Raw genomic sequence first — 25,339 nt, forward strand, 5'->3', positions numbered from 1 at the left:
AAGAAGATATTCATCCAGGCATGGGGATTAGAGTAGCAGAAGGCCAATAGATGATAATTGAAAAAAGAGAGGAAATATTTGATTGTACAAAAAGTCTGCTCAGAATCTTCGGGATTGAGCTGGCTAAATAATCATAATAGTCTATTGTTGTGCCAGGTAATGTACATTCTTAAAAAGAAAATACTTGGCCAATTATTCACCATTTGTTAACACAAGTTACAGAAGGAATAGGGGGAGGGAAAAGACATTAATCGAGAAAAATATAGATACTTTGACAAGTGCCATGTAATGTAGATGGGCCCTTTAACCAATTGCCAGATGTAAAGACAATTACCAAAATTCAGGAGGGAAAGGTCTCATGAAAGCCTAGCAACACGATGTATGTTATTAAAGAGGCGAAGAAGTGTGCATGCACACGAAAGCTCATACCAAGAACTAACTTAGTTGGTCTTTAAGGTGCTACTGGAAGGAATTTTTTTATTTTGACTAAATGCCAGAGACAGAGATAAGTGGCTTGATTGGTGAAACAAGGAAAAAGAAGAGAGAACAAGGAATTAAAGACAGTTCGGAAGAAGAAAAGCAGAGGGGAACAATATGAGAAGAAGCATATGAATGCAAGAGGGAAGAAGCAGACAAATATTGGTAAAGAGATGATGGCAGCAAGGACCTGATGAGATGATGTTCGCAGCAAGAGGGAGTGAAGAACAGATGCAAAGAGGACAAGTGTAAGACATCGGAATATATCTCTCAATATAACAAAAAAGAAGTAGGCTTGCATAGAACATCCTCTGCTTTCAGCAGAATGTATTTGTTTGAAATCTAATTAGGGGTTGGATTAAAAATCATGGAGATCACCATCAAAGCGGCAAGATTCTGTGCATCAGCATGTACTACTAGGAACCGGATGATTAAAGTGCCTTAGTAACCAAATAGCCTTCAACAATTCACTCTAGTGTTAATGTAATGGTTCTAGGTTGCTTGTGCGTAAGCCAGTGCAAACACCTGGCTGGGTTGCCTGAGTGAACCTTTTCTGTCCGGACAGCCACTCACCCGTGGCTGTCTCAATCGCTGGCAGAATCCGTCAGTGGGCGTTTCTTAAACTTCTTCTAGCAAAGAAGCTCTTTGGCGCCTAGTCTCCTCCTACTCTCTCTGCGCGAAAGCCTTCTGCGCAAGGAGGGCGTAGGCAGCGGAGGATCCCTACTCTCCCCGCTGGTCCCCGGCAAGGAGTCATGGGACCGCCTTGCCGCTTCCCCCATCTGCCCACCTTCTCCACTGGTGCTACACTGATTCTCTTCCCCAGAAGATGGGCTGCCTCTCCCAATCCTGGGACGCTCTCTGGAATCCCTCTGGATCTTTCTCTCTCCCTCCGGCACTGATGGCAGTTCCCTGACAGTTAAGTACGAATGTGCATCAATGCACTCACATATCCTAGCCCTTTGCCATGTTGTTAATTCCAGTCTTTCACTGGCCTGGAAACTGTAATTTTGCATTTCTTTGATTGTAATTTAGTGGCAGGTCCATGATTGTAATAATGAAGATCGATTGGTACTTGTGAACAATTAAAATTCAAGATAACCAAGAGCCTTGGGACTAATAATCACAAATCAAGAGCACAAGCCAGCTGAAGTTAAACGCTTCTAATCCAGTTAATGCAGCGGGAGAGACAGCCTGCATGATGCTTAGGTCTCTCCTTCCAGTATTAGTGACTTTAAAAACCTTAAATTTGACTATATCGTGCCCAGAATACTTTCAAATCATTGCCTTTAGAACAGAGATGGTCAGCCCGCATCCCTCCAGATATTTCTGAATAGCTGAATAGTATACCTGAAGGAGCGTCTCCACCTCCATCATTCTACCCGGACACTGAGGTCCAGCGCCGAGGGCCTTCTGGCGGTTCCCTCGCTATGAGATGCCAAGTTACAGAGAACCAGGCAGAGGGCCTTCTTGGTAGTGGCATCTGCCCTGTGGAACGCCCTCCCACCAGATGTCAAAGAGAAAAACAACTACCAGACTTTTAGAAGACATCTAAAGGCAGCCCTGTTTAGGGAAGCTTTTAATGTTTAATAGGTTATTGTATTTTATTGCCTTGTTGGAAGCCGCCCAGAGTGGCGGGGCAGGGTATAAATAATATATTATTATTATTATTATTATTATTATTATTATTATTATTATTGCTCCAATCAGCCTGGCCAACAGACAGGAATGATGGGAGTTGTAATTCAGCAACATCTGGAGGAATACAAGGCAGCTTCGGAAGCTGTTGGCCAAATCCAGAAAATGTAAAATTTGCATGTGTTAACAGGGCTTTGCGCTACTGGATGTACAAAAGTCTGCTGCCAGGTAACTTCCCTCAAACTTTTGCAGGTGCAAACAGTATTGAAGATGGGACCACGTCTAACTGTCCTGATGCCATAATGAGCACAAATCATCATGAATGTACAATAAAAAGGACATATAGCGGGGCTCAAAGTACAGCCAGACTTTATTGCGCATTACTCCTGCTTTGTTTGTAGGGTACGACAACCAGCGTTCATCCTGCATTCATCCTGATTCACTTAGTGGGATGCTTACACATTTTCCTGTTAACCATTCGTTCATCCCACACTTCTCAATGCGTTTCTCCATCACTTTCTAACGTGCAATAAAGTCTGTTTTCTTTTTCTTTTTTAAGTGGATTAGTTGTGCTAGGGCAACAGAGTGCTTTAATCCACTTTAAATCTGCAAGCCTAAAGCTCAGGTATGTGATTGAATAGCTTCTGCAAAATCCCAAAATAGTTGGGGGGTGCCCTTGTTTGTATTACCCATTATGCAGGGCTGGCCCTGTCTTCCCAGGACATGTGGTGGTACTGATGAAGCCAGGAACCCATGTCTCATTCGGGATGTCAGTGCATCCCAGCAAAACAGGAGCGGAAATGGTCAATGTTCACTTGTTCACCCCCTGTCCAGAATGAAAATCAATCTGGCAAATACGATCAGTATTTGCTGTTGTTGTTGTTGCTTTCAGTCTGCAAATGTAATTAATCATATCCCTGTCCCGCCCGCTTTACATTGCGTTTATTTTGCATTGAAATGCATGGGGTAGAAGTAACGTAATTGCAACGTAATAGATACAATTAAAGTATGTAAGGTACATAATATCACCACAGCAGACAGCGAGGTGAATAGCAGTTTGCTATGGAAGATGAAAGGCAGTAGAACAGAAGCACTGCTGCTTGCGACTTTTGCAGGGTGGAATTAAAAACAATGCCCTCTTGCATCCCTATGTCTGAATGGTGCAGCAAGACTTTTCAAAATGTTGTACATTACTGAAGAGGGCTCATCTGGGCTCTCCTTCAAGCAGCATATATTGAGTTGGCATTGAGCTTCCAAGTTAGCTAATTTCAGGATTTGGGGGAGGATGAGGGAAAGCCATTCCACTTCCTTCCAGACTTGAACTTGGAATCCTTTACTAAAGCTTTGTCTGATATTGGTATTGCTTTAAATTGTTTGTCATGGACTCTATTGCCCCTTTAATGGTTTTTGGTATATATTTACAACTAGTTGGTTCAGGCCTCTAACGTGGGGGTGAGGTGTGGTTAACTGATTTTATTATTAAGCACAGGTGGTCTGTGGGTTGCGACCAGGTTCCCTATATGGATTGCATGTGCTGGGTCAGGCCAAATGTGTGGAGAAATCAGTATGCTAAAAATAAAACCCTTTCCCATTCTTCCTTTACTTTTGGCTATTCAGCTCTCTGGTTTAGACCCTTCTCTAACCCTTCATCCAGTGCTTTCTGCTCCCTGAACCTCTAATGAATTTCCAGGCTAGCAAAGAAAAGGGGGGCAAGAAGATCAAATGGGTAATTAACCCCCAATTTCTATTGTGCTTTGATTGTGATCGTGTAAGACTGTTGTTCTGTAATTTTGTAGGTCTATAGCAGCAACAAATAATTCTTTTTCTATCGGGAAAGGAGCTCCGTAGCTATGATATATATACTGGGACACAAGTGGCGCTGTGGTCTAAACCACTGAGCCTCTTGAGCTTCCTGATCAGAAGGTCAGTGGTTCGAATCCCTGCGACGGGGTGAGCTCCCATTGCTCTGTCCCAGCTCCTGCCAACCTAGCAGTTTGAAAGCATGCCAGTGCAAGTAGATAAATAGGTACCACTCCGGCGGGAAGGTAAATGGCATTTCCGTGCACTCTTGCACTCGTCACGGTCCTTCGTGCACCAGTTAGCAGTTTAGTCATGCTTGCTACATGACCCCATAGTCGCCTTTGACTGGACTTAACCATTCAGGGGTCCTTTACCTTTACCTTATATTCAGTGCGAGGATATTTTGCTTGCCTTCAAAAGTTTTTGTGGGTTGTAGCAGAGCTTGGAGACATGTGTACAATACACATTGAGCAGGCTAGATAGCAAGAGAACCCTGGCAAGAGGTAAACGGCCCTTTCATCTCCTCCATAGAAGCAGCACTATGTGTCAAAATTCTCCTGAAGATAGGCTTTTCCTAAGTGGTTGAACGTTTGTGAATGTTCCATGACACCATGGCAGCCCAGCCAACGGGAGTGAAGGGAGATGCATTTGGCAGCAGTAGCAGAGCCAGTGGCAAGCCCTTAACCTGTTGCCAACGTATGCCTTGCACCTTAGCATCTCTCCAAAGTCATCCTTTCCTCTGTTCTCCCTCCAGAGCGGCGGTGGCGTCTCGATCCCTGCCATGAAGATGGTTAATCCTGCGTCACGGCTGAAGCAAACCCAGCAAGGCAGCCCCGACAAGAGCAAGCACATAAAGCAACGCATGGAGTACATGCGCATCCAGGGACAACAACAGGTAGTCTATCTGTAGGCAGCCACACCACTCTGTTATGGGAGCACACTGGGGTGGAGGCAAGTTGAGTTAGGGTCCCTTTGTTTTTGCCTTTGAGTAGAGGTGAGTGCTGGAGGTGAGTGCGAGTTGGCAAAGGATTGTTGATCCGGGGTCAGGGGCAGGTATATTTGCACAAACATGAACACAAATTCCTAATGCCCGTTGGAAGCGATTTTAGAAATTACGGCTGGGAATTTCTGTCAGAAGATGCACCTACTTGTGACATGGCAGTGAATGTAGAGAGAGATGGGGAGCTACTTTCCACAGGCATATGTCAGAAGCTGGAGCCAAACCCGGCAAAAATTGTATGTTGTGAGGTCCAGATAGGACTCCCATCTCCCTCAAACCTAAACCTAAGTCCTCTGTCGCTAAAGTTCCATGTTTTTGTTAAGAATCTCCTGAATTCCAGATAGCACCAACTGGAACCCACCCCCTTGATTTGGTTAAGAATTCCCCTGCCCAGTTATGTCTTTGTAAGGCTAAGTACCTGCTTTGCTTTGTTTGGGGTGGGCAAGTAGTTTTTATTTCCAGTGCTGTGCTATCAATATGGCAGTGTTTTGAAAAGAAGAAGGAAAAGGCCTACTTGTGAAGGCGCAACCCAACAAATTGTCAGAGGCCCACTTCCCTGCCAGGAAAGGCAGTGGTATCGGTTGTGAGATGTGATTGAATCCATGTTCACACCCCCACCCCCACCCAGCATTTCACAACATGTCCATGTGTGTATGCCCCAACTCCTTTCCTGCCCATGGCACACACAGAGAAGTGTTGCATATTTAGCAGAGAAAAGACAAGAGAGGGGAAAGAAGAAGAAAAGTATATCGGATCGCTTGACCATGTTTGAATGGAAACCCAAACATCCTGCTATGCAGACATAAGAGTTCTAATGTTTCAGCTGTGGGGAGGGAAAGGAGAGCTTCATGCACATGCAAAGCTGCCCACACCATTGAAGTGAATGGGGCTGTTTTCACGTCCAGTACCTCCACATTCATGGTAGGAGTTCATAAGAGGCTCCAGATAGGAATACGGGATTCTTGAGAGAATAGGATACAAGACACATCTCTATATTATTAACGGAGTCCTCTTGAAAAGTGGAAGCGGCCCCCTCCAGCCACTCGCAAGCCAAAGCCAAATGCCATTAGGCTTTATTTACCCATCTTGACATCCTTATTAAAAAAAACACCCAGTTGGCACAGTTGGTTACAAGAAGGGTCAGGTTGGTCTCAACAGCTCTGTGGAAGATTTATTGGCTGGAAGTTGATTAAGGAGCGGAATGCTTGAGCAGTTGCAAAAGAAGCACAACAATTACTTTGAGAAATTAGGTTTTTCAGTGTGGCATTAAGATGCTATCTTGGCAAATAATAATAAATTCCTCCCAATAAACACCAAGCGCTGTCAAATGTATGCTCATTTTTAAAACATAAGTATAGTTTATATAAATTACTGCTGGATTTTTAAAATAAGATATATATTGACAGAAGTATTGGGATTTTTTCAGAGTAACCAGAACCCACATATGCTTTTGCAATCGTTATGTGAACCAAATGAACAAAGAAGTTAAGGGGGGTGGAGACATAACAATAACCATTAATTTATTTAAAAATATTTATATACCACTTTTTACATAGTATTCTAAATCAGTGTAGAGCATAATTAAAACAATATCTCACACACCATTTGAATGGCAATGCCCATCAACTTTGGTGAGGGGCTGGCCCCCTCAAATATTTTATGGGGGGGGGGGCAAAGGGACCTCAGCCCCTAGGAGTTGGCTCCCATGCCAGAGCATGGATCACAGCAACCAAGCTGTTTAGGAAAGGCCACAGTGGGCAAACCAGCGGAAACCAGAAGCAGGCACTCCTGAGCGCTGAAGTTGCCTGAGACTTTTAATCTCAGGGCTGTGGGTTCGAGCCCCACATTGGGCTAAAGATGAACATCATGGTTCCTTTGAACTCTAAAGTCTGTGATTCTAGGCTTAGATAATTTTTATTATGGTCAAAGACCATCTCACATAACATAACACAATAAAAACAGTGTTCATAAAGATAAAATATACAATTGAAGCAGATTGCAGCAATAGCTCATGAGTTAAAATTGAGATATATACGTACACCCGTACAGCTGAGATTTGGGCTACCATTAAAAATTGACTTCAGCACTTCCCTAGTAAGCTATTTTATTCTAGAGGATGATCTGTGCCTACAAATCTGGGTGCAGAATCTGGCTACCAGCCAGGTTGCCTTATGATCTTTGCCTAAGAGGAGAGAATTAAGTTTAGACTTGTCTGAAAGATCGACAAGCCTCTTCAACAAAGGATCAGTGGCGATTCTAGGCTTAAAATATACTCCATACACACTTGGGAAGCAAGAAACAATTTTTTAAAAAGTTTATAAAAGCTATAATCCTTTAAAACCATTAGAAATGTGAACCCACTAGAGAGAAACTCAAAAGTAAAGCACAAGGGCAAGTTGGTTCCCAACCCCCATTTTTCTGCATGAACCACTTTTCAACCAGACTTCAAAATCTGGTTTTCAAAAGATTATTACAACAAGCATCATTTTTTAAAAAAATGTTGGAATAACATAAAGAGAGACTGTTTTATATCTAACTGCTTGTACTGTTTGTAGAGCATCAAACCGCTTGTTTGATATCTATGCCTTTGCAACTGTCATTATCAGAATTCCTTTGTATTAATGTTGTTGTTGTTGTTATTATTATTATTATTCAAAGTCCTTCACACTGTTAAGCACCTTTATGTTCAAATCTGTCAGAGGCACATTCCAGTGAAACAGCTCTCTGTCTTGCAACAACAACAGAGTCTTATGGTACCTTAAAGTCCTTGCAGGGCAGTCCTGTTGATGTCTACTCAGAAGCACGTCTCATTGATATCAAAAAGACGCTCTTCCAGGTAACCAGGTACAGGACTGCAGCCTTGCTAATTGCTTGTGACGTAAGCTTTGGTTCACTAGATGCTTCTTGTTTTCCAAAGCTTATGCTGCAAGAAATCGCTTACTCTAAAGTGCCATGAGGCTAGGTTGTTTTTATCAGACTCGGCACATGTTTAACTTGTGCCCTGCTGTGTCTCAACTGTAGGTGACTGGCCATTTACTATATCTGTCGTTTACATAAGTAAATACAGGTGTGTGCATTGGGCAGTGGCAGTCCCTTGTTCCCCGTGGAAACCCTTTTCACCATTTCCTGCCCCCACCCCCTGCCCCCTGATATGCCCCATGTGCATTTGCATTGGTTGGGGTCTTAATGGTTAGGCCAGTACGGTTCAGCTGGGTTCACACACTTCTGTGTTCTTGTCGACGCTATAACAGTGCGCCCAGTGGCTGGCCAACTTTCTGAGGCCACAAAGCAAGGTAACAACTGCCACTTTTTCATTCCTTAAACCACAACGACATCTCTACCTGTTCCTCTCTCCTTCCCTTTGTTTCTCAAGCCTTGACTTGACCCCCTTCCACACAAATCTCGTTATTCTTCCCTCCCCTTTCACTTCCCGAGCGCATCTGATATGCTAGCCCATCTCCCAGAATTCCCTGCTGCTCCTGGCTTTTTTATTTTTTTTATTTTTGTCATGCCAGATCTGTATGACGAATGGCAAAGACCATGAACCCTTTCCCATGTCCTGTCTGCCTGTCTGCAGGGCCCTTTGGTTTTCCTCATTCTGTGGTACATATGCACACACAGCGGACCACCCCCTCCTCCCCACAAGTGTGGGGGGAGTGGATGTCTGGCTGTGAGCATGTTTTCCCACCCTGTGGCTTTCCGGTCTATTTTGAAGCACGCTTTGTGAGCAAAATGGGACTGTCACTGAATAAATGAATCAAATGCAAACCCTACTTCCTGCACAACTCCCTTCCCCCTAAGTCCCTGCATCCTGATACTAACCGCAGTCTGTACCCCCTTTGCCACAAAGCAGAGGTGCTGTTTGCTTAAGTGGTAAGCCATGGAACATTTCTCAGGGTACGCCTTCCCCGATAATATTTTCATGGGCCGGTTGCGCATTTGCTTTGCATCTGCATGCAAGGGCGCTGAAGGACCACGCATGCCTCGTGCAACTAGAGCTGCAGTTGGGTTTGAGATGGCAGGGGCGAGCTGTTGGGAACTTCCTCTGACAAAGTATGCAGTACTTTGCGATTCTTCTTCTGGATCCCCTTTGCATCAAAATGGCAGCCAGTGGGAGGTGAGCACACAATTGGCATGACCGGCAGTTTTAGAACCAACAAGGGAGGTTAGTTCGGCTATAAACAATTTCCTCCACCGTGGAATGTGCTTGGAGGAGCATGCAGGAGGGATTGTGGAACCTTCATTCTTGGAGGTCTTCTACAAGCAGGTTGGAGTAATATCCGCTTCAATTAATTGTGATTACCTATATCTGTGAGAATGGAGGATTTCTTAAGATTACTTCTAGTCATATATCCATCCCTAGAATGGATGGGTGTTAGGTTATGGGTTCCTCCTGCTGCATTGGACTTTAAGCATTAGTTTCCTTATAGTTCATTGGTCTTTGGTTCTTTCACAAAGAGCAACAGGCAGGCAACTAGTGCCTGTTCCTGCTCACCAATCTTTTGTGCAAAACCCACAAGGATTTTCCAACTTTCATGTGTATTCCTTTGTGGAGGAAAACAGTTATGATGGAGCCATTCCTTCAGGCAGGGACTCTGGGATTCAAGAATTGTCCACTTCTAAAACCTTTTCTTAAAATAACCACAAGGAGAAGAAAGTCCGCTCACTCAGATTGGCTTTAGGCTGTATTTTATTTTCACATGTCTTTCACAATTTGTTCCTTCCCTTTTGCCACCCCAACCCACCCCCATGTCAACTATGAGGGATACATACTTAACAAGATTTATCATTAAAATTGAAAGCTGCCTCCCTTTATCCATCCCAGTCCAAATTCTGGCCTGCTAGTTACGGATGCAGTGTACAACAAAATAGTACCCATAGTACGAATAGATGTTTTGAGGCTACCTCTGATAAACAGCACCTCTGTGATAAACTGCACTCTGCCCCTACCCTCCCTTCCTCACCCCAGCTAAATGAATATTGTTGTCGTTCTAACATGGTGTCCATGGCCACAAACTAACATTTCAATTCTTGTCCCTTCCCCATCCCCTTCCCCATCTCCCCCTTCCGTTGCCTGCCTACGTATTCGTCCCATCTCCCTGCTCTGTCTCTTTTTTGGCCTTCTTTTGTCTCCTCCGCTTCCTCTCGCAATCACTCCTTCCCTTCGTCCAGTAAACCTGTAGAAACCAGCTCATCTCGTGCTCTGTTTTTGTCCAACGGACCTTTTGCCTCAGGCCTGGCCAATGCTGCTTGTTTCTGATAGAAATTTTTCCTAACTTAGTTCCCGCTCTTGTCTCTTTCTTTCTTTCTCTCTATCTCACTTTCTTTTGCACTTTCTTTCTGTCTCGCAATCCTTTGAGAAGAAAATGTTTGGTTCTCCCCCTCCCCACAACCCCAACACACCTTCCTTCTCCTCCCTCCTCCTTCTTCTTTTCCCTGAATCTTGCTTTTCTTTCTAGGCCGCTAGATCAACCAAGGACCCTAACACGATGAATGAGACTTCAAGCCCAGTCTCAGAAAAGCCTACTTCAAGCAGGACCTCCATCCCAGTACTGACTTCCTTTGGGTCACGGAACTCCTCCATTTCATTCTAAAAGCTCCTCTGCCAACTTCTCCTTTGGTTGTTTTCCTAACCTACTACTACTGGGGGACTGGGGAGTGCTTGCTGTCTCTCTTTGTGATTTCCTCCTCCCCAGGTCTCACTGAGGCACCTAGAAAAGTCCCTCCCCTCAGACGTTTTAAAATGTTCCTTCAAAAATGGCCGCCCTGCAGTTCTCATTTCCTCCTACAAAATGGCCAGCCTTGGGACTTGGTTCTTGCTCCCCACAGGGCCGCCTACCAATATCCAGAATGGCCAATTTAGTTTGCTCTCTTGTCTTCTTCCCCCAAATTGCCCAACCTATTTATTCTTTTCCTCCCCTCTTGCTACAATATGGCTGCCCATCTGTTTTCTGTTTCCCCTCAGATCTCCCAACCCCCTTCCTTTGCCCCACTCCCCATCCATCCCAAACTTAACTTTTCTACTCTGGCAACAACTTAGCATTGTTCATGTATAAAGAACAATTAAGAATTATTTTTATTTATATTTTTGCCAGTTGTCACAGCCTACAAGCAACGACGACACTGCTCAGTGCCAGTCTTCGCTATTCCTTTATGAGGGGGTGGGAGAAAGGGGGCAGAATCACTACAGAGGCTTATAAAAGGGGAGGGGAGCAACCAATTTCTGAAGATGCCTCAGAACCCCATGGACATTTGCTGCTATTCAACTTTCCTTACATTTAAGAAGAGAGAGAAAAAAAGTTGTAATTAATTGATTAACGTGGATCCTTGTAGGTGTGTGCTGAGTCATTCATGAATCAACGGTGTTTTGACTTTGGGGCATGTGTATGCTTCCATTTTGTGGGATTCTGTTGTTTACTTGCTGTATCAAAGACTGTTCTGGAAAGTGGGGCGGAACTTGTGTGTGTGTGTGCGCATCGCAAACCGAAATATCTGTGTGTGGTGTTGTGTATTTATTTCTTTCTTTCTTCCAAGCCATTGGATTAAATTTGGAAGAAAAGCAAAGACTTGGGGGGGGGGGCGAAGCACTGAATTTTGAGCCTGTAATAAATGCTCCCCCTGCCCCCTCAATCTTCTCAACCATGCAGAAGCAACGTACTGTTAAGAAAGGGGAAAGGAGACTGTTATATGAAGGGGCACGGAGCCAAAGCAGGCAGCAGAACGATGTTGAGAACAGGGTCCGGAAACAGAAAAGTCCAGCTTCCTATGGAATTAATCAACATAATGTAGCACTTTAAATGTCCGTTGAGTTACTATATATGTGAGATGGGGGGAAAGAGCCCTCAAAACGTGTGGAATACCAAATAGAGGAGGCAGGTTTCAGGGAGACAACGGTGTCAGGGTATCAAAGAAACTGGGCGGTGAAGGAGAGTTTGGGGAGAATTTGGAGAAGGCTGAAGGAGGTGAAATTAGGCCCTTTTCTAAGCACGAGGTTTTGGTGGGCAAAAGACAGTGGAGGCAGGTGAACAAGCGACTCTCCTTTGCTCGGTTCCTGCAAAGGTTCCTCCTAGGATGGACTATGGAGCCTTGCTGGAAAAAGAAAAGCACTGCGTAGCCAGGATGGCTGGCATGGGCAGAAATTACACCCAACCGCCTGTGGAGCTTCTTCCAGGCCAGGAGAAGAGGATGTCAGGGCTGTAGAGCGAAACAAAGGACTGTTGGGAAAGTCCTTTGTTTCAGTGGGGTTTGCACAGGAGAATTCCCCTTTGGATTGTGCCCCCAAATAAGACTGGCATAGAGGGTTTTTTTTTAGAAGGCTTAGTCCTGCTGATGGGGTGATTGGCCACAAAGCTCAAGTTTCTACCCCTGGGGACCTTCCTCTTGGGCTTGGATGGGGGGGGGGACAGCTTTGGGTGAAAGGTTTCGTGGGTTATTACAGCTGTGTTTATTCTAGATCTGCGAGAGGTGGAAGCTTTTGTTTTTTTCCTGAAAGGTTGCGTGTGGCATTTGAGCTGCGGAAAGCACAGTGCGGAGTTAGAAAAGGATAACGATGACAGCACAAGGAGGGAGATACAAGTGAGGCATGGGGATGTGGGGGGAGGAAAGGATGTCGTATGTCAACAGCTGAGTCGCAAAGGCAGAACGTGAAACACTGTCGGGCCCAGCGAGAAAGTCGGGGGGAGTTTGTAGCCATGGAGGCTTTCTTCAGCTAAAAGTACAATGCGTAGGTGTGTGTTCGGAATGGCAGTCCGGGGTGGGGGGATGTTCCTTGCAAGGTCATCCTGCACAAGAGTCATTGAACGAACAGGAAACAGCCTTCACCAGCTTGGTGCCCCTCCGATGTATTGCACTACAACTCCCATCAGCACCAGCCAGTGTGTGCTGATGGGAGTTGTAGTCCAAAACAGCCACAGCTCGCCAGGCTGGAGCAGGTTGGTTGGCCTAAAACGTTAAGCACAGGCGGAAAATGGAAAAATATATTAATGTGGCATGGGTGCACATGTGAAAACGTGCCTCTACATGTATAGCAAAATGGCGTGCTACTGTAAAAAGTAAAAGAAAAGAAATGAGTCTGTATGCAACATAATACAAGATGTAATCACTCCTTGTTTTGTTGACTAGCTCGTCCTTTTTAATTCTATTATTCTCAGAATATTTTGGTGGGGGGAATGCTGCGGGGAATTGGTTTTTTATGGTTTTTCTTCTTTTCTTTTTCTTTTTTGTAAATCAATCATTTTTGTATAAAGATTTTAAGAGAGCCTTTTTTTGAATAACAAAGTTTTTAAAAAAGTCAAAAAAATCAAATATGTAACAACAAACAGCAACAAACAACAGTCCATAAATGCAATTTCTTAGGATTGCAGCAAACAAACATGGAAGAAAAAAAGCAACCTCTTTACATTTAAGTGAAGTGTCTTAACATTTTATATATTTGTTTTAAGAAATATATTTACATATTATATATATATAATATACGTAATATAAATATATATATATAAATACTGAGGAAAAAAGAAAACAAAATCCTTGTTGTGTCTAGTATATTTAGGGGGGGAGGAAGAATGGTGTGTGTTTTTCCCCCTGATTAAATTATGTATGTAGCTCTTTGTACTTTTAGAAACTATCAAAGGTGGCTGGGGTGATGATGATGGTGCAAAATAGAGCCAGAGGCCACAATCCACAGGGAAGTGTTTTGCTCTTGGGCAGCTCCAATCCCGTCTATGGGGCTCACGCCAGAGTCATTCCCTGCTGGGCTGGGCCTTTCAGAGTTTAGAAACCCTTCCGCAAAGCTAACATTCCATCTCTGGGGCTTGCTATTGTCTGTTTCTGATTGTCTGTTACTTTCATATTCCCTCTCTATGTCCATCACTGGCACGAATGGAGCCGACAGTGTCCACTATCCCACTGCATCTTTCTTTGTGAGAATTCTCTTGTTTTGCCGCCCACCGGGACCAAGGCCTGACAGAGCAGGGGAGGGGAGGCAGGGTTTTGAGCCACTGACCAGGGGCTTTAAAGGCATGCCCACTTCATAACTGGCTTCCCCACCTCAGTAGGGTGGCCTACTCTACACAGTGTTGGGAGGAGTCCTCTACTTACAGGGCAGTTGCATCCAAGTTGGGTTTAAAGGTAAAGAATCCTTGCAAGGGAGATCAAGCAGACGCCTAAAAGTTGCCCATCTTCAGTCGCTGCCTGGAGAGGAGAGCAGAGACAGAGCGGGCCACCTGGTCACCAACTTCCCCATCATGGTGAGATGCTTTGCATTTCTATTTGAAATTACAACAGCTGTTTCTAAATTTATATCTACACAGGCACATTTTTGTGAAAATGCGTCTCCCCTTTTGCGTGAATGCATTCCCTCCTTTCTGGCAATGTGTGAGTTGCCTTGGCATTGTTGTGTTGGCGTTTGCCTCAAGGGTTTAAAGGCCTTTCCCCTCCCCAGGGAACCATGTTCTGTGAGACAGGTTAGGGATCTTTCATGCAGAATTCTTAGCAGCTCAGCAAACTATCTTTTATAGGATTTTGGGGAGGACTCCATGGCAGTTAAAGAGGTAGAAAAAAGTGTGTAGAATTGCCCTTACAATGTCTGTTCTGTGAGGCTTCAGAAGAGAAGGGATGCTTGTTTAAGGCACACACACAGACATGATTCTGGAGTAAGACCAATTTCCAAATAGCTATGCACTCACATAATAAGGAGTAGCTTGAGGTGGCCAAACACCTCTTAGGCAGACTTCCTCAATCTCGTTCTTGCCAGATATTTCAGACTGCACCTTCCAACACAGCCATGCTGGCTGGGGCTGGTGGAAGTTGTAGTCCAAAATGTCTGGAGAGTGGCATATGAAGGGGAAGAAGTAAACAGCCATTTCATCTGCAGGACAGGAACACGGGGTCAGAATCCAAGGGACTGGGAGAAAAACGATCAATCACTTTAGTTCAAAACTGGAGATACACTTCACAACCAGGGATGCACTGGAGGCACTGCTAGTTCTGCAGAGTTGCAAAATCTAAAGCACAGGGTTTTAGAGCACAGACGGTACTTTAGGGTTGAGAGCCTTTACAGCATAGGATCACCGTTAATCTGGATTAAGAGTCATCATCTGCCGGCTCTGGCTTATTTACTCACACTCAATAATGTGGATGTAGAAACCCCGGTTAACCCTTCAGCATGCACTGAAAGGAGAGGGAAATTCAGCATTTTCTCCACTCACTTAACCACAGCTGCTGTGACTAAGGGATGAGAGGATTTCCCCTCATTTCAGTCCGTTCTTGCTCCACGGGCTCTCTGCACTCCTGCCTTCTGCTCCACCTCTCTTCAGATTTAATCTGGAGAGTTTCTGTAATTTATTTTGGGCGGTGCATGCACATCTTGCTGCTGGGAATTCCTTTTTGTGTTTTTAGTCAATGCACATAATCACCAGGACACAGGGAAAATCAGGCTCAGATTGAAAGTGATGGGGAGCCAATACAGCCCTCATCTGCTATGTCTACACACATGGTCCTAGCATGAATCAAAATCCCTACCCAACACATACTTAAGTGCTGCGTGAGAGTGAGTACTAAAGGGTAGAAAGAAATACAAACTTTGTTAATGAATACCCAATTTATAGGAGAACAGAAAAGTGGGGAATGTTCACACACATTTTGCCCACGATGCACAGAGGCTGTAACTGCCCAGTTGATGTTAAGTGTTAGCATTTGTTAGATCCCTGCTCTGTTGATGTGGAAAAGGGAGAGAGAATGCTGTTTTTCTGGTAATAGCTTTTACAGTCATTCTGAATGCACTCTTTTCACCTTCTTTAGCCTTACCAGGTCTTGGATTATCTGATGATGCAGCCTTGTCAAAGCTCAGTTGGGGCTGCAATTGATCACAAAGGGGTTGTATCCAACAAAGTTATCATATTAACGCAGGTGTGGGGAATCTCTCTCTCTCCCCCCACCCCAATGTTACCGAACCCCATCTCCTATCAACCCAGGCTATGGGAGTTGGAGTTTAGCAATGTGTGGGGAAACCAAATATTCCCATTAACTCCACTAGCACAGTAACAACTGATTGTTCAATTGGGCTTCCTCTCCCCCTCTTCCAGTGCCTCCCCCCACAAATCTGTTCTGGAGTTTTCCCCGACCCTCTGGAGCAGATTGGGGGAGGAGCTTAGGGGATATTCAGGGAGAAGAGAGGGAGAGGAAATCACGCTGGACTGGTGGGAGTCCTTCCACTAACGGGATGACTTTGTGGGACACAACCCTAGGATCCATGTGGACCTCTTTGGAGAACCCATTGTTTTGTACTCTGAGCAAGGGAAGATGCATGTTGCTATGCCTGTGCGCATAGTGATGTGCAGACTACCATATGCAGGGAATGGCGCATACATGGGCACGGGCTAGCCTTATCGCATGGTAAGGTGCAGTGATAGCCTTTTGTCCCTAATAAGAGTAGCAGTGAGAGACAGAGCACCATTAAAGTGAAGAGGTGCTATTCTGCTCATTTGAAGCAAGACTTGTGCAGGAGAATGCTTTCCCACTTTGATGAATATTTGGAGGGGGCGGCGGGAAATCATCTTGATTTTCTGCCTTATCAGCAAAAAGTGTTTTGCATCGCCCTAGGCTTGCAACATGGGCACACTGTCACAAATCAAAGACCAATGAAAAATAGGACAAAAAAGGGACGATGTTAGGGAGAAATGGTTTCATGAACCCATTCCCTTTTAAGTTCCATCCATTTTCCTTGTCTGAAGCACATTTGTCCTTTCATTGTGTGTTGCTGCACTTGGGAGTGTGTGTGTGTGAGTGTCACTGTCATGGCATCATCCAACTGCTGTGTGAGCAACAATTGTGCCACAATTTTTATTTTTTGAAAAAGGTTTTGAACTTTTTTTTTTCCAAATGCGTAAATTATAAAGCACCAAACTATGCATGTATTATTGAGTGAGTGAGTGAGTGAGTGAGTGAGTGAGTGTGTCTGTCTGTGTGTGTGTGTGTGTTTTGGGGGGAAAGCAATCACCACTGCATGCCACGACCCTCGCTTTACTTGTCTGGTTGTTGTTTTCAGATTTTTTTTTAAAGAAAAAAATAATAAGAAAGGGTTTTTTAATATATATATATCTATATATATATAAAATAATAAAAATAAAAATGAGAGCGAAACCTTTAGGCACTGTGTAGGGAGGACTGATGATGATGTTGTGTGTCTCTTCGCATGGATTTTATTGTGAACTGATTTTTTTAAAGAAAACAAAAACCAACGCTATAAATGACACCACACCAAAACTGGTTATAAAAGAAAGCAACAGTTCTAAAAAAAATCTGTAACTTTTGTAAATCTTTTTGCTGCTATCTGTAGGTAGAGTTCTATGTATAAATTCTATGGATGCCATGTTTTCTTCTGTGAACAATGTGATCATTGTTAGTCAAAAATTCCAAATGAAGGTTGCTTTTTTTAATTTTCCCCTTTTTTGTTTTGTTTCCTATCAGAGTGTCTGAATTTAATAAAATACTCTCCCCCCCCCTTTCCTGTGACACTTCTTTTCTTAAAGCTTTGTTTCAAAACCATTCTTTAAAAAGCAGATATTCCGTTGTGCTGTTTGGTATTTGTGGGGCAATGTGTGTACTCAAGGGTGGTCTGGGATCACCAACATGGCGCCTGTTGGCACAATGACTCCCTTGAGATGTTCTCCTGGTGCGCTCAAAGTCTCTGAACCCCCCCCCCCCATCCTCCTCTGTCATGAGGTTTGTTACCCCTTTCTCCCTTGAAAAGAGCATAAAGCTGATGGAGGATATTGGAAAAAACGCTCTTTCCGTTCTATGCACTTTTCAAGTCTTGGGTCAATTCTGCTGGATACGATTCTTTTTTACAAAAATACTCAGAAAAGCAAAGTGTTTGTGTGTGGGCGGCATATGCCCTCTCTATCTCTGGGTTGAACTGCTGAAGGAAGGAGTGATGTGACCAGAGAGGGTGGCACCTAAATTTATCCAGAACAAGCTGCAGTGAAATTAACAGACTGTGAGAAAGAGCTCTTCTCCCCACTCCCCATGCAGTCTCTGTGTACTTGTGTAGCAGGCCAAGTGAAGTATACGGTGTATTCTAGAGCAGGGGCGGACAAAATCAGGCCCTGGAGGTGAGTGCCAGTGTGGTGTAGTGGTTAAGAGCAGTGGACTTGTAATCTGGTGAACTGGGTTCGCTTCCCCACTCCTCCACATGCAGCTGCTGGGTGACCTTGGGCTAGCCACACTTCTCTGAAGTCTCTCAGCCTCACTCACCTCACAGAGTGTTTGTTATTGGGAAGGAAGGGAAAGGAGAATGTTAGCCACTTTGAGACTCCTTCGGGTAGTGATAAAGCGGGATAACAAATCCAAACTCCTCTTCTTCTTCTGGTGGTTTAAATGCAGCCCCACAGGCTTTTCTCAGCAGCCTTCCTAGAGTGTTTTTGCTGGTATATCTTGCATACCTAGATGATGATGGCGTGTTTGTGTAGATACACATGCATCTTGTTCTTTGCACGGCTGGAATGCAGCCTAGAGTCCAAAGGAAAGTCACATCTGTCTCTTCATCTGCTTTCTGTCTCTAGCCCCACTTACTGGGCCCTCATAAGGTTGCTTATGAATGAATGTGGCTCTCAGGCCAAAAAGGGCCTTCAGGTTATGGTTCTTTGTTTTGGAAAAAAGAAAGAAAGTGAGCAAACATTCTCTGAATAAGCCAGTTTATTTCCAATATGTATATCACTGTAATTCTGAGGAGATCCTCAAAGCAGAGTTTGGGTTTCTTCAGTTGTTTCGTTTGACCATATATATATGTCTGACATTGTACAACACAGTGAAGGTGGGAAGAGGGACAAACCATGCAGGCAGGCAGGTGCTTTTAAAAAAAAATCAACACTGTCAATATAACTGGGTTTTTAAAAGGAGCAAAACAAAACAGTCTTCATTTAAAAAAAAATCCTTATAAACTCTTTTATCATATGTTACACATTTAAAGGTTATTTACAAAATAAAGTGAAAAATAAAACTTTACAGCAAATATTTGCATAAAAGAACAATGCATAACAGTGTAGCAAATAGTTTAGCTTTGCTAAGTTTTAAATTCCACATCTCCACACACCCCTTTTCAAGGCCTCAATGGAATGGCTGTAAGATGTGCATTAGAAAATGCGGAGTGTGGAGCACACAGCACATTTGTGGCTAATTCAATTGTATCACAAATTATAGGCATTTCCATTTTTTGGTGTTTTGTGTTACATTTGTTTCATGTCCCTATCAGCATGAACAACATTTCTGTCCTTTTAAGTCTTTTTTGGAATTTGTCTTATGAAAAATCCCCCTTTGTTGAAACCCCGCAGAATCCATTAGCATGTCAGTGTGCTGGAGGGGGCAGGCGCTAATAATCGCCACTCGCTTCCAATTGCAGAAACCAATCTGCAATCTGACAGAGCTTGAGCCTATATAAACCTTCACATTTCAAGCAAAAGTGGTCATCAATGTGTCTGATGAGTTTCTGACATTCTAAAACTCCTATAGACATTTTAAAGCAGTCAGGTATATAATTTTCTTATACTCTGCATTTACCAGACACTTGAGGCCAACACTGCAACCACTGCCAGACCAAAAGGACACTACGACGCGTGGATAAAATCTCCAGTTGTGACAGTATCTCTGCTCTAGTACAGAGAATTCTATGGTTTTCAAAACAAGAGTCCATTCCCAATTAGAGGGAAACTACAAATGTAAGAAATCCAGCAGGGTTCCATTTCCAGATTCAAGCCTGCCACTCTCAGCATGCCACAGCTCATTTAGGATTACAGCCAGGGTTGCAGCCTAATTCTACCCAAAATGGAACTAGGGGAGAAAGTTTGGTATGCGATTTTGGTGAAATCATTTGCTAAATTTGAGCAGAAAGCATACAGGAATCTGCATGACTTCTGCTAGTCTCCTCTATACTCTGGTGCACATTTTTAACATTAGCTAGCCCCCAGATGCCCTTGTGAACTCTGAGTTGTGCTGCATCATGGACTATGTAGTACATGTAGCTGCTGCATACATGGCATGGGAATTGAATAAAGCGGAGGACAGCAGGCCTGGAAGCACACGGATGGTGAACTGGGATCCTACAGGCCAGATATTTTGAGTCCTGGTGTCAAGGTAAACAGCACAATTCATGGTGGAATTCCACCAGGTTTTGCCTGTGCTTCTCTACAATCACTACATTCTCAGAAATAATTATAAGGGTGGTTATGAAGGTACATAACATAAAGCACTTTGGACACTAAAAAACTAGATTTTTAAATAATCATTGTTGGTGCTTACCAAGCCACCTGTGCCTTGAACCTCTCAGCAAAGTATTTGCAACTATGACACATTGAGAATTTGCACACTGCTAGCCCTTACAGGTCAGATTCCTCTCAGCACTTAATTTCTGATCCAAACACTGGATAGCTCAAAAGCTGCAGCTGTGAATCGGCTCCACGCAAACACCCTAGCCTTGGATTGACATCTGGCAATTTCTTCCACAATGGCTCATTGGTACACACATCACTACCTTAATGTTGCACTCGTTAAAACATGAATATGCATGAACTAGCCTACACTTGAGAGCTAAAGTGAAGACTTGGGAGAGCAGAGTTGAAATCCCCACTCAGCCAAAACAGCTTGCTGGGTAAACTTGGGCCAGTTACTGGCCTGGTTCAGACAAGCTGCCTTCCCTCCCCTCTGCATAGGCTTCCGTTTCTCATCATGATTTGTTAACTGATGAGCAGCACCAGTCCCTGGCTCTGGTGTTAACAATGAACCTTGGCTCAATGCAAGTCAGGAATGAAGCGCTAAAGCCAGTGTGAAAGAGGAGGAAGAGCCCGTGGACAGAGGAGTGCTTAGTCCATGGTTTATGAAGCCTGGCAAGATCATCTGAAGCAGGCTAACCTACCTCACAAGGCTGCTGTGTGAATAAGCGGGGATAGGAATGACACACGCTGCCCTGAGTTCATCACAGGCAGGGCAAGATAAAGCTCTCATAGCAAACTTCAAGGTCACTTTGCCTGCAGACATATACAAGCAGCAAGAAGTTGCTATGGAGACTAGAAACATCTTCAGTGATAGCAATGTTTGCCTTTCGTCCTGCAATGATGAGGATGGCTTTCTAAATGCCACTTCCAAATGATGAAATCCAGCATTTGCCACTTTCCAACACATTTGAATGCTGCCTTGCCCTCTAAAAGAGCTCAAAATCACAGTTAAACCTGCTAACACCACTGGCAAGTAGGTTAGGCTGGCATGCAGAAATTTGCTCACTGAACTTCATGGGCGCTGGAAATGGTGCTTCCAGGAAAACTGCTGAAACAAAAGCACTTTGCTCGAATGTGGTCAACTACTGACATGACCAGATACTTTTGCTATAGCTTGGGTGCAACAGGGGAAAGCCACTATCTCAATGAGGCTATTTTCTGAATCTGCAGCTTTTTTCTGCAGAGGCAGCTCCTACACTTCACCATAGAGTATTCACATATTAAAATAGCACCTTGCCTATTTATTTGCTAAAAGAGCCGCTCCGGTTTCTCTCACATGCCATATGGACAAATGAGATTCTACAAAGGTCAGGGACTAGAAGGAACATTTTACACCACAAGGTGAAAGCAAGTCTGTAAGAGGCCTCTCATCTTGAAGGAAATGCAAAAAAAAAAAAGGGCAGGAAGGATGAGTATCTTGCCCTAATTTGCAACACAGAAATGAGTGGCACCCTTGGTTCACTTCTGTCCCAACATACTGAGAAAACTAAGGAGGGAAGACATTGCTAAGAAGAAATGTAGCACCAGCAAGAATCAAAGTTTGTGTGGATTTTGGAGGGCAACTGCATAGCACAAGATGGTAGGATTATGGCATTTCAGCTGTTGCTGGAACAAAGGCTGGAATGGAATCCCAGCATATGTTATCATGGGAATCTATAACAGCAAAGTTAAGGAATCTCTCAGACTCTCTTACTGGCATACCTACACAGGGCACTGGAGGGAGGGAACCAGCTGTGCTTGTCCTCCATACCTGATGTCCATCCTTCTCACCCACAATACAACTCACACAAGGCCCACACTCAGCCTATCACTTGCCTCTCTGCACTGCAGATTGGGGGGGGGGGGGCTGTCACGGTAGATTTGAGTGTGAGCAGAACAATCTACATAGAAAGGATTTATGTTAGAAATCCTCCCCATAGGCAGCAAGTGGGTGCTGCACATCCTCTTTAGCACCAAGAGTTACTGGGAAATGTTACAAGGGCCTAAAAGCAGCCAGACAACTTCCCATTTGCACTAACGGTCTTTATCCTCTACTCTCCAAACAACTGCATCCCTGAACTGTACCCAACACAGGTAGGACTTGGCTGATCAACTCCTGAAGCCACTGTCTTTTTCCTCGTGGTTTGTACAAACTGTCACAAGAGAAGAGCGGCAAGGAGTCGGGCAGAGACACAGGTAGGCCCTCAGGACTTTTTCTCCCACCCACGTTCTCAGTGGCCGAGAGAGAGCTAAGTTGTATAAAGGTTCACAAATGCCGACAGCGCAAGGCAGCATCCTCTAAGGCTTCAGGCAGCATGAAACCCGTAGGTAGGAAGGGCAAAGGACAGGTCTAATCCCAAAGGTGAACCCAGATGTTCCACAGGTTCCTTCTGATTCTTACTTTTTTGCCAAAAGGGTTTGTCATGGGAGCCTGTTGCGGTACAAAAAAACCCCAAAGACCATGAGTTTTCTGGCACCTTGAAGACTAGCAGTGAATTGGTTGGCCTTTCAGAAACCACAGGACTCCTTGTGGCTTTTGTGGTGTGGGGGGAAACGGGACGGTGCCACTTAAAGCAGGAGGAGAGCAGCGTGGGAAATGCCTCTAGAAAGGGCGTTTCTGGCTCTGTCGTTTTTGGTTTCTCCACGGGCAACTTCCAAGTACGGGGCCAAGTCCACCCCATGCCCACAGGGCACAAGTGCTGCAACTGAAGGGGGTCCAGCCAACTCTGCAGGGGTGTTGCAGAGGCCAAGCCAAGGGAGGTGGGAAACTGGGGAGCTGGTTGCCCACCTGCTCATCTTAGGAGAAGGCACAGAGGGAGCAGTGGGGTGGCTTGCTTTCTTTCTTTTAAAGGGACCTATTCAGAGCCCCCGCAAGATTGAGACATTCTTGTGCCCTGGGAAGGCAGACTCGGAGGCAGAATGGCATTGGAGCAGGGGCTTGATCAGCGGCAGAACTTTGGCAGTGGTCAAGGGGAAGAATGAGCTGGTCTCCATGAGCATTTCTGATCTGACTTCCCAAGAGCTTCCTCGGAAAAGAGACAAAATGTGGGGCGGCCAACAAGGCAGAGATGGGCAGGGAGAGGCTCCTGCTCAACACCCCCCCGCCTGCCTTCTCCTTCACACACATGCCCTGAAAGCAACCTGCAGACCAGCCCCCTGGAGCCAGAGAAGCTTTTCCAAGCAGGAATGGGGGCTGGCCACCCCCCCCATTGCCCCAGGTAGCCTCCCAGCAGCAAAACCAAGGCAAGAGCTTCCTATTGGCTGGCCAAAGAGCCCCTTCCCTCGTTTCCCCCGCCTCTGCTTCCTTTTCTCCAACTGCCGACCTGGGGAGGGGAGGGGAATAAATAAATTCACAAGTCACGAAACAGGAGAGTCATTAAATTAAGACCAGGGGGAAGGGGGTCAGAAAGCGAGGCTGGGGCAGGGAAGAGACTCTTGCTCCACTGAAGTTTGAGGCTGCTGGCGTGGCCAAGCCAGGGTTCCTCCCCTGCCGCTCCAACCAGGGGCTTCCCCCGCCTGCCCCCTAGAGGCACTGGTGGAAGCGCAAGGAAGCTGTGCGCCGGGGAGCCGAGCGCCCTTCAGAGCCGGCCTTGTGGCGCTGCTGCTCGCCACCGGGAGCAACCGCACTCCCCAGCACAGACGAGGAAGGCCGAGCTTTCGTCGACTCCAGACTGGAGAGCCCCGAGTCTTTGTTGTCCCGGAGGGGAGCTCTGCTGGTGGCGTCCAGCGGACGGGCCTCGGGGGCCCCCAAGACATGCTGATCCTCCCACTCGTTGTAGTTGAGGTCCTTGAGGCCGCCGGGCACCACCACCGTGTGGCGCCGCCAGCTGTTCCTCTTGCGCCGAGTCTCGGGCGAGTGCGGCTTGCGCAGCCGCACCGCCAGCATGTCGTCCGACGAGCCGCGGAAGCGCAGGCGCAGCTGCTCTGTGAGGGAAGGCCGGCTGTGGGCCTCGGCGGCCCCCGTGGGCTGCAGCGACTCCTGACTCCCCGGTGAGCTGGAGCTGGGGCCTTCCGTGCTGCCTTTGGAGGAGGCCTCGCTGCTGTAGCGGGGCCGCGAGAGCTTGCGCCGCGCCAGGGTGTCGCACTGCATGAGGCGGTGGGAGCTGAAGGAGGCTCGGCTATGGAACGCTTTGTCGGCTGCGGCAGCTCCACCTTCTGCCGCCACCTCCAGCCCAGCTCCTTTCGGTACCATCCCGGCCTGCCCCGGCACAAAACCATTCTCGGTGTCCGTTTCCACGTGGCTAAACTCGCTGCGTTCATCGTCTGCCTCCTCCCCACGGCTCTCTGCTACGGACTGCACCTCGGAGCACAGGCTGCGGTCGATGGTGGACAGCGTGGAGTAACCCGACACAATGGAGCGGGCATCGTGGGCCGGTTCTGGGCTGCCCCGAGGCGCCGTCGTCTTCCTTTCTTCCAACTCTACTTCAAGCTTCACAGAGCCCTCTGGGCCACTCTGCCCACTGGGCTCTGGACCTCTGCTGCTGCTGCTGCTCCCAAGCTCCTCTGCCTCTCTGGGTTCCTCCTCTGCCCCCACCTCCTCCTCGTCTTTCTTGGTGGCTGGTTTGGCGGCCGACTCGTGCTCAGAGTCGTCATCCGTGCTGCTCCCGAAACGCTTGGCCTCTCTCCGCTTCTTCCTCTTGCGGTTGACAGCTGAGATGAAGGAGATGGCAAGCATCTCCTTGTGATAGTGCTCCTTCCTAGAGCCCCACGAAGCCTGCAGCAAGGGCAAAAGGGGTGGGGAGGGAGGGAGAGAGTTATGCCTGGGGAAAGCTGTCCAAAGCAGAGACAAGGTAGAAATGTTCAGGTTTTGTGGCCCCCAAACTCCGCCCCCCCCTCCATCACTTGAAATTTGCTGGTGGTCTTGGCGGACCACTTAATGGTTTTTCTGCCTTTGGTTGCAACTGCCATGTCCCGTGCCTGATGCTATTTTATTTCTAATTCTATTTGCATTTCTTCTTTTACTTCTTACATTGTATGTTATTGTGTTCGGATTTGCGCTGCACAGAAATCAAACTGTAATACGATGAAAGAAACAAAAGGGAGAAAAATGCAAGTAAATTAAAAAAACCAATAGAAATATTTAATGGGGACATGGCGTGGACCACTTGAATGAAGACCACAGGCCCTCAGAGCACAGTTAGGGAACCCCTGGGTTACAAGACTGGTCAACCCTGGGATAATAACC

At 45.8% G+C, this 25,339-nt stretch overlaps 2 protein-coding genes across 23 annotated transcripts in view; one reads left to right on the forward strand and one right to left on the reverse strand.

Moving 5' to 3' along the window:
- The window catches only part of SRCIN1 (SRC kinase signaling inhibitor 1), a 264,954-nt gene extending 247,542 nt beyond the window's left edge, over positions 1-17,412 (forward strand). For 13 of the 18 annotated variants that reach the window (XM_083469415.1, XM_083469417.1, XM_083469416.1 and 10 more), the window contains 2 exons: positions 4,667-4,807; positions 10,372-17,412. In XM_083469415.1, the coding sequence (XP_083325541.1) occupies positions 4,667-4,807; positions 10,372-10,506 (276 nt within the window). In that variant the 3' untranslated portion in view covers positions 10,507-17,412. Of the gene's footprint in view, positions 1-4,666; positions 7,857-10,084 lie in introns of those variants that run through there. The other 5 variants (XM_083469409.1, XM_083469407.1, XM_083469412.1 and 2 more) reach the window with 3 other exon arrangements.
- Positions 17,413-18,586: 1,174 nt separating this feature from the next.
- Positions 18,587-25,339, reverse strand: part of ARHGAP23 (Rho GTPase activating protein 23) — a 171,602-nt gene continuing 164,849 nt past the window's right edge. For all 5 annotated transcript variants that reach the window (XM_083469401.1, XM_083469399.1, XM_083469400.1 and 2 more), the window contains one exon: positions 18,587-24,868. In XM_083469401.1, coding sequence (XP_083325527.1) covers positions 23,678-24,868 — 1,191 coding nt within the window. In that variant the 3' untranslated portion in view covers positions 18,587-23,677. The remainder of the gene's footprint in view (positions 24,869-25,339) is intronic.

This window comes from Podarcis liolepis (genome assembly GCF_965112155.1).
Source record: "Podarcis liolepis genome assembly, chromosome: 13".
NCBI lineage: Eukaryota > Metazoa > Chordata > Lepidosauria > Squamata > Lacertidae > Podarcis > Podarcis liolepis.